This window comes from Cydia amplana, chromosome 11 (genome assembly GCF_948474715.1).
Source record: "Cydia amplana chromosome 11, ilCydAmpl1.1, whole genome shotgun sequence".
Taxonomy (NCBI): Eukaryota; Metazoa; Arthropoda; class Insecta; order Lepidoptera; family Tortricidae; genus Cydia; species Cydia amplana.
The window spans coordinates 737,777-753,313 of NC_086079.1; the positions used below are offsets into that span (position 1 = coordinate 737,777).

The 15,537-nt window shown below is 39.8% G+C and overlaps 1 protein-coding gene across 1 annotated transcript in view; it reads left to right on the forward strand.

Moving 5' to 3' along the window:
- Positions 1–15,537, forward strand: part of LOC134652291 (uncharacterized) — a 306,378-nt gene that overhangs the window by 251,966 nt on the left and 38,875 nt on the right. Inside the window, exon 10 of the mRNA XM_063507464.1 lies at positions 1,343–1,562. Coding sequence (XP_063363534.1) covers positions 1,343–1,562 — 220 coding nt within the window. The remainder of the gene's footprint in view (positions 1–1,342; positions 1,563–15,537) is intronic.

Genomic DNA, 15,537 nt, shown 5'->3' on the forward strand with positions numbered 1-15,537 from the left:
AGCAAATTTCATCGAAATCGTTAGAGCCGTTTCTGATATCATCCAAATATATAAATAAATATATATATAATAATTGCTCTTTAAGATAACACAAAAAGGACAACAATAAACAAAAAGAAATTACCTACTCGCACCAGTCTTGAACCCCAATCCTCTTGCACGTATTTCCACGAACATACCGTAACGCTATTGCAGTATACTTACGTTGTGTGAAATTGTCTACTATAAGAATCACGGAAACACTGTTTGCATGTGTGAGTTATAGTAGGAAAAAGCATGACAGCAACACTCCGTCGACTTTAAAGGGTGGTTTTTGCACAATGAAGTATTCAATGTTTATTTTAATAGTTCAATATTTACTTAAAGAGTTCGCTAAACATACTTTTAAGTATACAAATACCAAGACCATTCCATAAAAAAATAAAACATGAAATTTTGCGAAAGTGGCGCCATCTAGCGAGGGTTAAGCTTTGAGTAACCTAGTCGAACCACCTTAAAGTAGATGGGTGTGAGTAGTACGTGGTAGGTTAAGCAAATAAAGTGTCCAAAGTGACAAATAAACATTTTTGTTTTCTTTTATCACGACTCTCAGTGCATCTCGCAAACCGCTAAGTAGTATATCAAATTCATATCATGTCACTTAAAAGTCATGTTTGTATTTTTTAGTCTGAATTGGCCTGGAGGTGTAAACGTTCCAGGGACGATATTCTATTGCTTTATCTTCGTACCAGCTTTATCAACTCGAGTTGGGGGTGGCGGGTTTTGGGGTTTTGATGTAAACAAGTTGTTGAAGGATCTCTTTCACATTTTCCCATAATACACGAGTGTTGAGTGCCTAGATGAACTTTGTGTAGTTTTATTTACTGACAACTTAAGAATGATTGTATTCGTAAGAGCCGGCAAGGGATTTGAAGTAATGTCACAGAATAAGTAACAATATTTCACGGTGTCAATTTTATTTTCATGAATAGGCATCGAGCGCGGGGCCTGGAGGCGCATTCTGATTGTAATAACAGGTTATAAATGTGATTGTGCCTCACTAATGCGTGTTAAAAAATAAAGGAATGGAAAATTCGCACGCTTCGGTAGTTCAGTTGGTTAAAAGCGATTGGACCGATATTTCGAAAGCTCGCAAGTTCAAGTATTGCCCGAAACCCGTAATATATAGCTGGTCAAGCAAATCTGCTGGTCAGTAAGAAAAGTGCGAAATTCAAATTTTCTATGGGACGATATCCCTTCGCGCCTACATTTTTCAAATTTGCCGCCTTTTTCTACTGACAAGATCTGCTTGACCAGGTATAAAAATGACGGTTGTTTTTCTACATTTCGGTCTTTTTAACAGGTATGGGAAGAATCCGAGACCCTCCTCCCCGAGTCGGACGCCATCAGCGCGGGCTGGTTGCGCGACGGCGTGCTGCCCTCGCGGCGTCTGTGCGGCGATTGGACGGCCAAGCTCAAACTACTCCGCTACCGGTCCCGCGGGAACGCGCTGCGCATACGCTTCCGCGCTGACCATGAGCGCCATCTAGCGGGGTTTAAGGCCAAGGTCGCTGTCGCTGACTGTGAGTACACTTAAGTACACTTTAGACACCACACTTGCGTCTCCCGAGCGTCGGCGTCTAAATCAACGCAACGTTGAAGCAACTGCGCAGTGAAACCATTTTTCATGGCGCTGACTAAGTAGATGCCGATGCTCAAAAGACTTTAAAGGTCTCTCTTATACAGTTTTAGTCACGTTTATAGTATGAGGGCCCCATAGACCTCCGGCAGTAGAGCGCGCAAAGCGTGCTCTGAACCTCGGACTTCTAGATAATATAACGGGGCCAACTTGTTTACATGAGGGCACCGCAGGCGCCCGACTTTTTAGGCACGAGGGCGCCGCCGGCACCCGGCAGTTAAGCCCGCTCCAGTCGCGGGCTTTATTTGCCTTTTTTAATATGAGGGCGCTGGACACGCACTGTACTTGAGTGTGTCAAGCTCGCTCCAAACGTCGAGCATAGTTTATACATAATTATTTTAACGTAAAAACAAGGCGGTCAAACTAAAATTATAACCATCCTTTTTCTTCATAGTCTAGTAAAAATCTTTATAATCATAACCATAATTGCATAAAGCTTGTCACAACGTTTGACTGATCGCACACCCATCTAGCTGGTGGCGAGGAAACTATGGCCAATACAGGTTCAGTGATTTGTTAAATCAAGTATCGGTTCCGAGGTAATGGCGTGAGCTACGGCTGCCGATAAGAGCTGTGAGAAAAATGAGTTTATTTTCGTCGTTACGGGAATGGCGGGTGTTCTATCTTGGGAATGATTTTTACAAATTCAGATAAAAGGCAATTGATTCGCGTTCGAATTGATTTCACGTTCATTGCCCCCATGAACAGTTCATTATTAACTCAGAGATTTTTTTTTGGAAAAGGTCTGTCAATACACAGTCCTTTCGTTTTGTAACTTCGGTTCTTGAACTTGAAGAACCCTTATTATGTAACTATTGCACAAAATATTATATTATTTGACCCGATAAGGCTTTAGGGTAACATAGCACTTCTAACGTCTGATTTCCATAGGTAATAGCCGAACTTCTAAAACTTACCTACTTACAACTTGCTCTATTTGCCCCTATGCCCTTTCGAAGTTCGCATAACGCTCTATCATAACAATATTACTTTGAAAACTTCGGCCGCGCCGTAAGATAATAAGAACACGGCGACAAAATGCCTATTTTCTATTTAACTTTGTCCGACTTTCAGCTTCGGTCCGTTCACGACTTTCCACAACGGACACTATGGAACCGTTGAAAACAAACAACTTTAAACAAAAAAACATCTTGCACCTTTGAAATAGAACTCAATCTCGTTTGTCCCGTTTGAGTGGGCTTTGTTCCTCGCTTAATGCAATTGCAACGTTAATAAAAGGATTCAAAGTTTATTATCGCTCGCGAAAGTTGGAGTTGAATGAACCGTTCGTGCAGTAGTTTTAATTAAGAGAAACTGTGCTGGTTTCCGCACTGCGCTGGGTTTTTACGGGCTTATTAGGATTATTAGCATAGACGAGATCACTAGCATAAGTACTCTGCATTGAGCTCATTCGTGCCTGTTTACGAATTCCACTTTGCATCCGTTGCTTGTGCCTGAACGTCTAGCCTCATTTACGAGTTTGATAAGGTTTTTATGCTGATCTTTTGGCTAGGTTCCGAATTGCAGGTTCTATTTTATTAAGCTCCTTCTTAGCACTTAATCTTGGCACTTCTCGGTTACGTGTGGTTACGTTCTAATGGAACCTGAGTTTCGCGCGCAACGTAAAAGTGCAATAGGATCATTTGATGCCTACAAGATTTCGAAAATGTATATGTTGTCTATATGTACTAGAAATAGTTTATAGAAGGTTATATATGTTAATTTAATGTTGTATCAAGTAGAAACGTCTGCGAACGATGCTATTAAGCTTAGAAAGAAATTAAAAGTGGAAAAATTTACTTGATGTAATCGAGTAACACAGATATTCCAAATTTCAACTGAATTATATATCAGGAAGTGGTTCAAATTTAAATTACAAGATTTGAAGCACACACATATATGCAGTAACTCTAAATAAAATTCTGTAATAAAAGTGAATAAAACATTTTTTTTTTAACTCTTGGCATAGGTACTTCTAATAAAAATAATTAAATCAGATCTTCCGACTTCGAATAATCGTCCCAATCGTTGACATCGACTTTAATGTTAACTAGGTTTATATTCAATTGTTTGACATGTTTTTCTTTGTACATGACGATCCTTATTGGGAGACACGATTAATCTTAATCTTATTATTTTTATTTTAAATTTATAATGTAATTTTTGACGATCATGATGAGAAGATAAACATAATTTTGACGAATGTAGCAAATTTATAGTGTAATTTTCATCTTGAAATAAAGAAATCTAAATCTAAATCAATATTCCCGCAACGAAACTTTCCGAAACATTCATATTTGATGCCCATCAATTGTGTTTCTTCTTCATAAAGTTTGTTATAAATTACATATTCCGGCGCGGCGGGGGAAAATTGAATCGGTCGCAACGATCCATCACGGAGACAATGACGCTCACGGTGTGATGGACAGTGAATGGCCGGCTTTTTAACCGATAACATTTTATAGTTGGCTTTACTCGATTCGTCGGGTTTTTTGTATCATCCTCGATTTTTGAATCATCCTCGAAAGACGGCTGAGCTGATTTGATAACTTTTTGTTTATTTTACATTTAAATACATACTCTCAATCAACCGCCTATCGTTTATCCCTATTCGAGGTCAGCCCTCCTGATACTCTGCCGCCAATCTTGGCGGTTTTGCATCATTTCGGGTGTCAAGCCCGTCGTCACCATTCTTTTTGGACTGTCTGCATCCAGGTGGTTGGTGGGCGGTCACTACCTCTTGTGCCTTCTTCTATGGCCAGTACCTCTCGAGTCATGTGGTCTTCATTTCGGCGCATTACTTGGCCAAACCAGGGCAAAATCTAATTAAATCTAATCAAATTTACTCATGGACAAATTAAAGGAACGCATAAAAAAGGTATAATTACTTGATTACAGCACCTAAAGTATTATAAAAACTTGTTTTTTCGTTCCTCTACATTGGTCCAAAAATGTATCATTTTAATCATTTATAATTATAATGACTGTATTTGTTTTCGGAAAGCATTATTTAGTTAAAAACAGAATTCCAGCTGCCGGGGTGTGGGTAGCAACTAGTGCTACGGCGGTAAGAAAATTTATACCTATTAGTGTTAATATCTGGGAGACCGAGCTTTGCTCGGAAATCATATGAAACTCAAAAATGCGCGTTTTCCCAGAGATAAAACCGAGCTAGATCGATTTTTCGCCCCCGAAAACCCCAATATAGCAAATTTCATCGAAATCGTTAGAGCCGTTCCCGAAATCCCCGAAATATATATAGATATAAACTAGCAAAAAGCAGAGCTTTGTAAGGGCTCGCGGAGTTACCTAAATGTACCGGACCGCGACTTTGATCCAATCCAAGGCTTGTTTCATGTTCGATCGAGTACGTACGTACGTACCTACGTAATAAGTCCGTTAAGAACGCAGCTATAAGTGAGAACAAGAAAGAAATATACTAACCGGACCCCGGTTGCTGTCCGGTACGCCTGTCTGTTACAGCTTTTACTTTGTCCATTAAAAATGTGTCCAGACGACAAAATCATCCACACGTAATTAATTAATTATACAATTTCATAAGCGCTTATTACGTCCTACACGGTCGCCCAGTACTTACTTTTTGTAAAGAAGCCAACTGGCTTTCCTACATAATGTTGTGTCAGCCAGCCAATGTCCTTGAATTTATTTTTGCGTCCACACCATCTCCACACCACACAATTGACCGAAAAACTATCCCGTCTGGACACCTACTGGCGGTAATCACGCTGCTCCGCACATAAACACACAAACACAGTTCCACTAGGTACAGCTAGGGTTCAGCATCAGCTCTATCTTGGGTACTGCTCTTCTAAGTGTTCATTAAGACATGTTAGATGACCAAAACAGCGTGTGCCTATGTTGCACCAAACCTGAGTTCCACTAGGTACAGCCAGGGTTCAGCATCAGCTCTATCTTGGGTACCGCTATCCCAAGTACTCATCATGACGAGTCGGATGTCCAAAACAGCGTGTGTCTATGTTGCATCAAACCTGAGTTCCACTAGGTACAGCCAAGGTTCAGCATTAGCTCTATCCTCTGTACTGCTCTTCCAAGTTCTCACGTGTCGATTGACTAAAACAGCGTGTGCCTGTGTTGCACCAAACCTGAGTTCCACTAGGTACAGCCAAGGTTCAGCATCAGCTCTATCTTGGGTACTACTTTCCTAAGAGTACTCATCAAAACGAGTTGCATGACCAAAACAGCGTGTGCCTATGTTGTATAAAACCCGAGCTCCACTAGGTACAGCCACAGATCATATAATACTAGTAGTACAGCCAAGGTTCAGCATCAGCTCTATCTTGGGTACTACTTTCCTAAGAGTACTCATCAAAACAAGTTGCATGACCAAAACGTGTGCCTATGTTGTATAAAACCCGACCTCCACTAGGTACTGTCAGGGTTCAGCATCAGCTATCTTGGGTACTGGTATACCCAGTGACCCCGCATGACGAGTCGGATATCCAAAACAGCGTGTGTCTATATATGTTGCACCAAACCCGAGCTCCACTAGGTACTGTCAGGTTTCAGCATCAGCTCTATCTTGGGTACCTACTACTCTCCTAAGTGCTCATCAAGATGAGTCGGATGTCTAAAACATAATGTGCCTTTGTTGCACCAAACCTGAGTTCCACTAGGAACTGCCAGGGTTCTGGGTCATTTTGTTGAACTGCACGCTGATGTTGCAATTGGCGTGCAGTCGGCGTGCAGTTTCCATACAAGTTGCAGTCGTGTATCGGCCCTAAGTCACTGAACTATAACTATGTTCAGTGACTTAGGGCCGATACATGACTTAACGACTAACTTTGTATTAATATGCTTATCTTTATTTATAATTTTAAGACAATTTTTGCCAGTTTTTAACCCCCTCCCTCCCCCATGTAAGAAATAATAAGAATAGGCTGACCCCCTCCCCCTCCGACCCCCTATATTAATCTAAATGAACAAATGAATTCACGTTTGGTTTGTTTTAGTGTTTATTTTTCAAAAATATATTTTTATGAATGTTTATTTGTACCTGTACAAAGGTACTTGAGCTCATTTACCCTAACTCTGCACCGTGTTAGAGTGTGGAAGTATTATTATTATTATTTTAAACGTTATAACTTCATAGAAATTAAAAAAATCGCATCTTTGTGATCTTACGTAAGAACTATAAAAACCCCCTCCCGCCCCCTTGTAAGAAAAAATAAGACATTGTTCGATCCCCCTCCACCCCAAAATCGTCTTACGTAATAAATGAATGGCGCCAAAACTGTTTCTCGAACTGAAAATACCTGATTTAAGTTTGCTCGGCGTCAGCATCAGCGTCACAAAACATACGAGTAAATTGACCTCCGCAGTGAATATACAGCAAGATTGATTGTTCTAGTAGGTATTCACAGAAACTTAATTGCTAAATTGGGAATCAAACCAAGCGAAGCGATTTTAACCCACTTTTGTATTTCATCGATGTTAATGGCGTAAGCGCCATCGACATTATTGAAATTGAAAACACCACATAGGTATCGTTGTCTGAGTACCCACAACACAAGCCTTCTTGAGCTTACTGGCTTAGTCAATTTGTATAAGAATGTTTAATATTTATTTATTTATTTACTACTAACGCCATCTGTTAGAGAAATAAATAATTAACATTAGCGCCAATGTTAATTCATTATTTTGCCAACAGTTGGCGCTAGTTGTAATACAAAGTGTTATTACTTTAATTTATTTTTTTACGCTTATAAAATGATATTTTTATGTTTGATAACACATCTAGACATCAATTTAAATTACTATGTTAAATCTCAAACCTAACAGTGCAGTAGTTTTTCCGTAAAGTGTACCACAAGAATGCATAGTTTGTCGAATAGTGATAGGGCTCGCTTCGCTCGCCCTAATAAATAAATAAATATACAAGAATTGCTTTTAAAGGTATTAGATAGATATAATTAGATTTGCCGTTCTTATTTATTGTACTGGTGCGTGTTTCACGTATATTATAAGGTTTGTTTCACATATAAATTTATGATGCACGTGCAAAAATTACGCACTTCTCATGATCGATTTACAAACAAATGAGGTCATTTCCGATGTTCGAGTAGAAGACTTTGTAGTTTGTGTCACAAGGGATCAAAATGATATATTTCCGTCAAGGGCGTACATTGAATCCTGAATGAAGCGATGGATTCTAAAGTAGAATCCTGAGCGTAAAGAGGGATTCAAGTGTTAACGCCCAAGACGAAATAGTTTTGATACCGTCAACACATATTACACGTATACACGTACACATCAACTATGAGTAAAATAAAAAAATGTTAGTGTTTAGATTATTTAAGCTAAAAAAATAATGTGCAAAAAAAATTTAAAAATAGTGTGCTAGAACAGAAAAGTATTACTTTAATCCCTGCTTGCAGGGAGGAAAAGTGCCACTTTGATCCCTCCTAGCAGGGAAGAAAAAGCTCTTTTCTGAATAGGTGGTGTGAAAAATAGGTAAAGATAAAGATAAAAGATAGTTTATTCAAGTAGGCATAATTACAATGCGCTTATGAACGTCAAATAAAGCTAGGTAGACCGGCTCCAACCCTACACCTCTGCCCCGAGAAGATTTAAGTCCCCCCTCAATTGGAGGAGGGTATCCCAATATGGGACCGGCAACAAACTCGGCGGGACACATCTTTTCAAAAAAAATTACATCTTATAATTAACATGCATTAGGTACGAGAAAATAAGTAAAAAAAAAAAAATTTAAATTACTATAGAATTCATGCAGTTATACACATAAGGTGTAATACAATTTGTATGGACTCATACAAATACGTAATATATTTTATTACCTTCCATTCGTACCCAACTCCGATCCAAATAAATAATACATTAGCGCAGAATGGGAAGGAAATCGGGTCCGTTACAAAATCACCCGCCCAATGCAGATCCGGAAAAATCTTGTTTTCTTTCAAAATTATTGAATAATCTCTCTTTGAAGGCGGCCATTTTTAAATTTCCGGATGGGACTGAAGGTAATTACTAATTAACTAATTTTGAAGCTGATTTTTTTGTGGTGATTTAAGAAAACTGTAGAAACTCATAGAGGTATATTACTGATCAGATTTTGCGGGTAAACAGTTATTTTAGGTACATATTTGTATTGTTCCTCTCTCACGCATAAAACGACGATGTTGGGGTTGTTTAAGACCATCCAATTTTACTGTTTTAAACTTCTCTTGGCTCATACCTAAGTCCTCAGTAATAACGCCTTATAAATATATGCCTAAGTCATTTGTTTTTATTTATATTTTTGAGTCGTATAATCTACAAAAATATAACCAAACCAAACGGTTAGAAGAATGATAAATAAAACTACCGTAGCTCCAGTGCTGAAAAAAGAACGACCTGTAAATAAAATCCCGAATATACCACACTTTTTAAAAATCCCATTTACCGCCTTAAACTAAACGCCAATATGTATAATATCGTGTCTTACGCTATTCGATTCCAATTTCAAAATTCATTCGTTCATTCTATTTCCATTCATTCATTCCGTTCCACGCTGGAGTGTTCCCGAACTTCGAAATTCAAATGAACGTATGCATTTCAATTTTAGTTTCCACTATTTTCCTTATTGTCACGCGCTTTTAACTTCAAACTTTATTTTGAAGGTAATAAAGTTGAGAGTGCTTTGATGTTTATTTTAGTATGTGGGTTTTATTTGAGTAATATTATGTAGGCAATTCCTCATAACGTGCCGTGGACATATTTGCCTATTTTTATTGAAATTGCCTTTCATTTTAAATGCATGAGTTTTTAATATGAAGGCAGGCATATTTTATTGCGTCTGTACGTATGCGTTGATATTATTGTATTTTTTGAGTTGTTAATTAAAATTTAACTGACTTCTAGTCTAGCCTAGTCGGTATCATACCGTACCCATAACACAAGCCTTATTGAGCTTACAATGTGGCTAAGTCGATTTGTGTAAGATTGATTCATTATGTCCGTATTTATGAATGCTTAATTAATTCATGTGTCATCATAAGGGATATTTAAAGTCATAAATGCCTAGAACCTACCCTCTTCAAAGTGAGTATATTGGCCATATAAAGTAAAGTTTAATATGACCAACTCCGAAATCGAATTAACCAGTCCAAATGTATGTCACTTTATTCACAACGGTTGGTCCCAGAGTAAAATACATCTATAATACCTAGTATTTTTCACATAGCTTGGGTACGGTGCCTTCATTTACAATTTTTAACAGCTCTCACACATATATTGTAGCAGAAAATTACTGAGGACAGAACACATCATCCCATATCTTCTATATTTTCTCAATTTCTTTTTCTAAGACCCCAGACCCATTCAAAACGGCATAATTTAACCAACCCTCCAAACGGTCCCTCGGGCCTTCCGTTTTTCCTAATCAAAAACCCTACTTAAATAATTTACAGCACAAACTTTACACAAATAAACTCCCGGCGGCGTTCCCTTTCTTCAAATATTTAAACAGTCAGCAATAAGCAAAATTAAAAGTGCAAACAAAGTTAAACTTTATTATATGAAGCACAAAGTTGATTTTGCAATGGGTTGATGAGGTAAGGTAAGTGAGTTTGTAAAGGCGTTTACCTACTGAACAAAACATCGAATCACTGTAGCAAGTGTAGTAACGGTACGCACAGGTTATGTGTGTAGGCGGCATTAGGACTACATGCTAGAGTGAAACACCATAATGTACACCTTTTTGGTACGGAACCCTAAAAACACAGACATATATCTGAACAGACTTCGCATGTACAAATAGTGTTGGTTAACATACGAGTTCTTTAAGTCCACTGTCCAAGACTAGATAATAATTACGTCGAAATTTAAGTTTATTTCAACGTATAAAAGAGCCCGAGTCTTCTTTGAGAACTAAAATCCGTGTCTTCATATCAAATTTATGAGTTCACATACACGTACATATGATATGCGATAAAATCTGGCCATGCATGATATGGTAAATCTTTTAAATTAATGTTTATTATCAAGTAGCACTTTTTATGGATATCAAACTCCGTTGTACATTATATTTTCAACATTTACATTAATTACCTACTATTGATCGATCCCAATTTCTCACTAGATCAAAAGATAGTACTTTGGGATCGATTGGTACATTTTTCTAAAAGTAAAATATATGTCTGTGGTCAAACGGAACCTTTTCCAAGTTTCGTTGTCCCGTGGAACTCGGTTTTGGAATTGTTAAAATGCCTTTGAAAGTACAAGAATATTGTTTAATAATTATAATTACACATTGTGTTATGTTATGACATTTTGACATTTATGTTTGTTAGAAACGCTTACAACCCCGACATGCGAGTGTCCATGGACGACGGTAATCACTTACCATCAGGCGATTAGTCTGCTCATTTGACTCCTATATAAAAAAAATTGCTAAGAAACAGAGTCTTAGTGCCAGTTGCACCATCCGATCCGCACTTGACAGACTGATCAACGTAATCCAGCGCGCCGCGGCGGTTTACTATGAAACTTTCCATACAATAAAATTTAGCGTCTTTAACGGTGACAAACAGTTGTGGAGCTGCCGCTCTTGCGCCCCCCTTGCCATCCGGCGATGGTAAGGGGGGCGCCAAAATGGCAAATGAGAAAAAAAGTTTTCAAAGACGTGAGTGTGGCAAGGGGGGGGGGGGTGTAAAATACGCTTGAAAACTTCAACGAAGGGCGCCAAAACCCGATTTCGCTCTACCCTGATCAAGGGCTCGGGCCGGCACTAACTCTTTTAATTTTTTTTCGACCCTTACTCGTTTAATTTTTAACGAGCAGTAACGTTAGAATAAATTTAAAAGTGGAAAAATTACTGTCTTGGCTGAGACTTGTACTCACGGCCTCTGGATCGATACTCCAGCGCTCTGCCATCTGAGCCACCAAGACCTCATACATAACCAGTAAATCTTTAGTCTTACTATTATTAGTTATGAATAAAAATTTACTTACTATTTTTTTCTACCGAAGCCGGCAATCAATTCTATTGACACACCAATTTTATCACACAAGGCGGCGCAAAAATGTCCTTTAGAAATGACCTAATACTTATAGTGTTCAAGTTTTCCCACGTTGCTCGAGTCCGGACATTATGTTCTCAGTGTATCCCTATTCGCTTTGTATAGATATTATCGAGTGAGTTGACTCAAGACAACCAATGTAAAATGAGCTTGACTCTTGTAAGGAAGTAATAAAACTATTTGTTGCCTAAACTAGGTAGGTATATTTTTACATTCATTTCATTCATTCATTTATTTATTTCTATAACAATAATACATTGTGTTAGAAAACTTACGAACTAATTACATGCTTATAATTTAATTAAACTAAGTATGATGGGACATGTCAGCAAATAAATAAATTTTCAATAATAAGAAGTATTTAACATACTTAATACAAGGAAATAAAAAGTTCAAAGAATGTCAACTTTCAATTAAGGCAGCTATTTCTTTTTGATGCCGTTACTATTACTGAATTGAAATAAACATATTTTTAATAAGCCCCAATTTTCGTCACAAGTCTTCTCAATTAAAAACACGTCCCTTTGAAATGCCCTAATTATATCGTGCTCAAAATTTACTGTACATATGTACAGTTACCACACGGTATTGTTACGCCATTTAGAGTCCTAGCCACATTGGTTGTACCATGCTTACGCTATGGAATGTCCAATTTAGCTAGAACCCTAAATGGCGTAACAATCGCGGAGCGTGACTGTACATACATATGTACAAGACCTTGTAATCTGAAATACCTATGTATTCTTCGAATATAGGGGATTACAGGGTCATTTTTGGACTGTTCTTTTTCTATGGAGTTGATCCCATAGAAAAAGTTGTTCAGTATGGCCTACCTAATCACCTCGCACAATATGGGTAACGGTCCAAAAATGATCCCATAAGTGTACCGCGAACAAAGTTTGTGCGGTACACTAAAAATGACCCTGTATAGGGTAAATAAAGTCGTAAGTAAAACTCACAAGTGTATCTCAGGCTGACTCAGTGTTGGCCGAACGTTAATCCCAATTACCATTAAAAATTAACCATTGAAAAGGTTAATTCGAATTAACCATTAACCATTGACGGAAAATTAATTGTCAATTCGCATTAACATCAATTTGCATTAATATTAATTTATTTCGAACCATTAAAAATTAAAAAGAATTAATGGTTAATGCTTCACAAACCATTAAAAATTAAATCAATTTTTAATGACAATTAAAAATATTATTGATAATTATCAATTAACAAAAATATATCGTAATTTTATAAAGGCGCCCGTAATTTTTATCTAGCTAGTGGACCTCAGGTTTGGTGCAACATAGAAACACGCCGTTTGGTCATCCGACTCGTCTTGATGAGCACTTGGGAGACCAGTACCCAAGATAGAGCTGATGCTGAACCCTGGGTGTACCTAGTGGAATTCAGGTTTGGTGCAACATACACACACGCCGTTTAGGCTATTCGACTCGTCACAATGAGCACTTGGGAGAGCAGTACCCAAGATGGAGCTGATGCTGAACCCTGGCTGTACCTAGTGGAACTCAGGTTTGGTGCAACATAGACACACGCCGTTTAGGCTATTCGACTCGTCACAATGAGCACTTGGGAGAGCAGTACCCAAGATGGAGCTGATGCTGAACCTTGGCTGTACCTAGTGGAACTCAGGTTTGGTGCAACATAGACAAACGCCGTTTTGGTCATCCGACTCGTCTTGGTGAGCACTTGGGAGAGCAGTACCCAAGATAGAGCTCATGCTGAACCCTGGCAGTACCTAATGGAACTCAGGTTTGGTGCAACATAGACAAACGCCGTTTTGGTCATCCGACTCGTCTTGGTGAGCACTTAGGAGAGCAGTACCCAAGATAGAGCTGATGCTGAACCCTGGCTGTACCTAGTGGAACTCAGGTTTGGTGCAACATAGACACACGCCGTTTAGGCTATTCGACTCGTCACAATGAGCACTTGGGAGAGCAGTACCCAAGATGGAGCTGATGCTGAACCTTGGCTGTACCTAGTGGAACTCAGGTTTGGTGCAACATAGACAAACGCCGTTTTGGTCATCCGACTCGTCTTGGTGAGCACTTAGGAGAGCAGTACCCAAGATAGAGCTGATGCTGAACCCTGGCTGTACCTAGTGGAACTCAGGTTTGATGCAACATAGACACACGCCGTTTAGGCTATTCGACTCGTCACAATGAGCACTTGGGAGAGCAGTACCCAAGATGGAGCTGATGCTGAAGCTTGGCTGTACCTAGTGGAACTCAGGTTTGGTGCAACATAGACAAACGCCGTTCTGGTCATCCGACTCGTCTTGGTGAGCACTTGGGAGAGCAGTACCCAAGATAGAGCTGATGCTGAACCCTGGCTGTACCTAGTGGAACTCAGGTTTGGTGCAACATAGACAAACGCCGTTTTGGTCATCCGACTCGTCTTGGTGAGCACTTGGGAGAGCAGTACCCAAGATAGAGCTCATGCTGAACCCTGGCAGTACCTAATGGAACTCAGGTTTGGTGCAACATAGACAAACGCCGTTTTGGTCATCCGACTCGTCTTGGTGAGCACTTAGGAGAGCAGTACCCAAGATAGAGCTGATGCTGAACCCTGGCTGTACCTAGTGGAACTCAGGTTTGGTGCAACATAGACACACGCCGTTTAGGCTATTCGACTCGTCACAATGAGCACTTGGGAGAGCAGTACCCAAGATGGAGCTGATGCTGAAGCTTGGCTGTACCTAGTGGAACTCAGGTTTGGTGCAACATAGACAAACGCCGTTTTGGTCATCCGACTCGTCTTGGTGAGCACTTGGGAGAGCAGTACCCAAGATAGAGCTGATGCTGAACCCTGGCAGTACCTAATGTAACTCAGGTTTGGTGCAACATAGACAAACGCCGTTTTGGTCATCCGACTCGTCTTGGTGAGCACTTAGGAGAGCAGTACCCAAGATAGAGCTGATGCTGAACCCTGGCTGTACCTAGTGGAACTCAGGTTTGGTGCAACATAGACACACGCCGTTTAGGCTATTCGACTCGTCACAATGAGCACTTGGGAGAGCAGTACCCAAGATGGAGCTGATGCTGAACCTTGGCTGTACCTAGTGGAACTCAGGTTTGGTGCAACATAGACACACGCCGTTTAGGCTATTCGACTCGTCACAATGAGCACTTGGGAGAGCAGTACCCAAGATGGAGCTGATGCTGAAGCTTGGCTGTACCTAGTGGAACTCAGGTTTGGTGCAACATAGACAAACGCCGTTTTGGTCATCCGACTCGTCTTGGTGAGCACTTGGGAGAGCAGTACCCAAGATAGAGCTGATGCTGAACCCTGGCAGTACCTAATGGAACTCAGGTTTGGTGCAACATAGACAAACGCCGTTTTGGTCATCCGACTCGTCTTGATGAGCACTTGGGAGAGCAGTACCCAAGATTGAGCTGATGCTGAACCCTGGCAGTACCTAATGGAACTCAGGTTTGGTGCAACATAGAAACACGCCGTTTTGGTCATCCGACTCGTCTTGATGAGCACTTGGGAGAGCAGTACCCAAGATAGAGCTGATGCTGAACCCTGGCTGTACCTAGTGGAACTCAGGTTTGGTGCAACATAGACACACGTCGTTTTGGTCATCCGACTTGTCTTGATGAGCACTTGGGAGAGCAGTACCCAAGATAGAGCTGATGCTGAACCCTGGCAGTACCTAATGGACCTCAGGTTTGGTGCAACATAGACAAACGCCGTTTTGGTCATCCGACTCGTCTTGATGAGCACTTGGGAGAGCAGTACCCAAGATAGAGCTGATGCTGAACCCTGGCTATACCTAGTGGA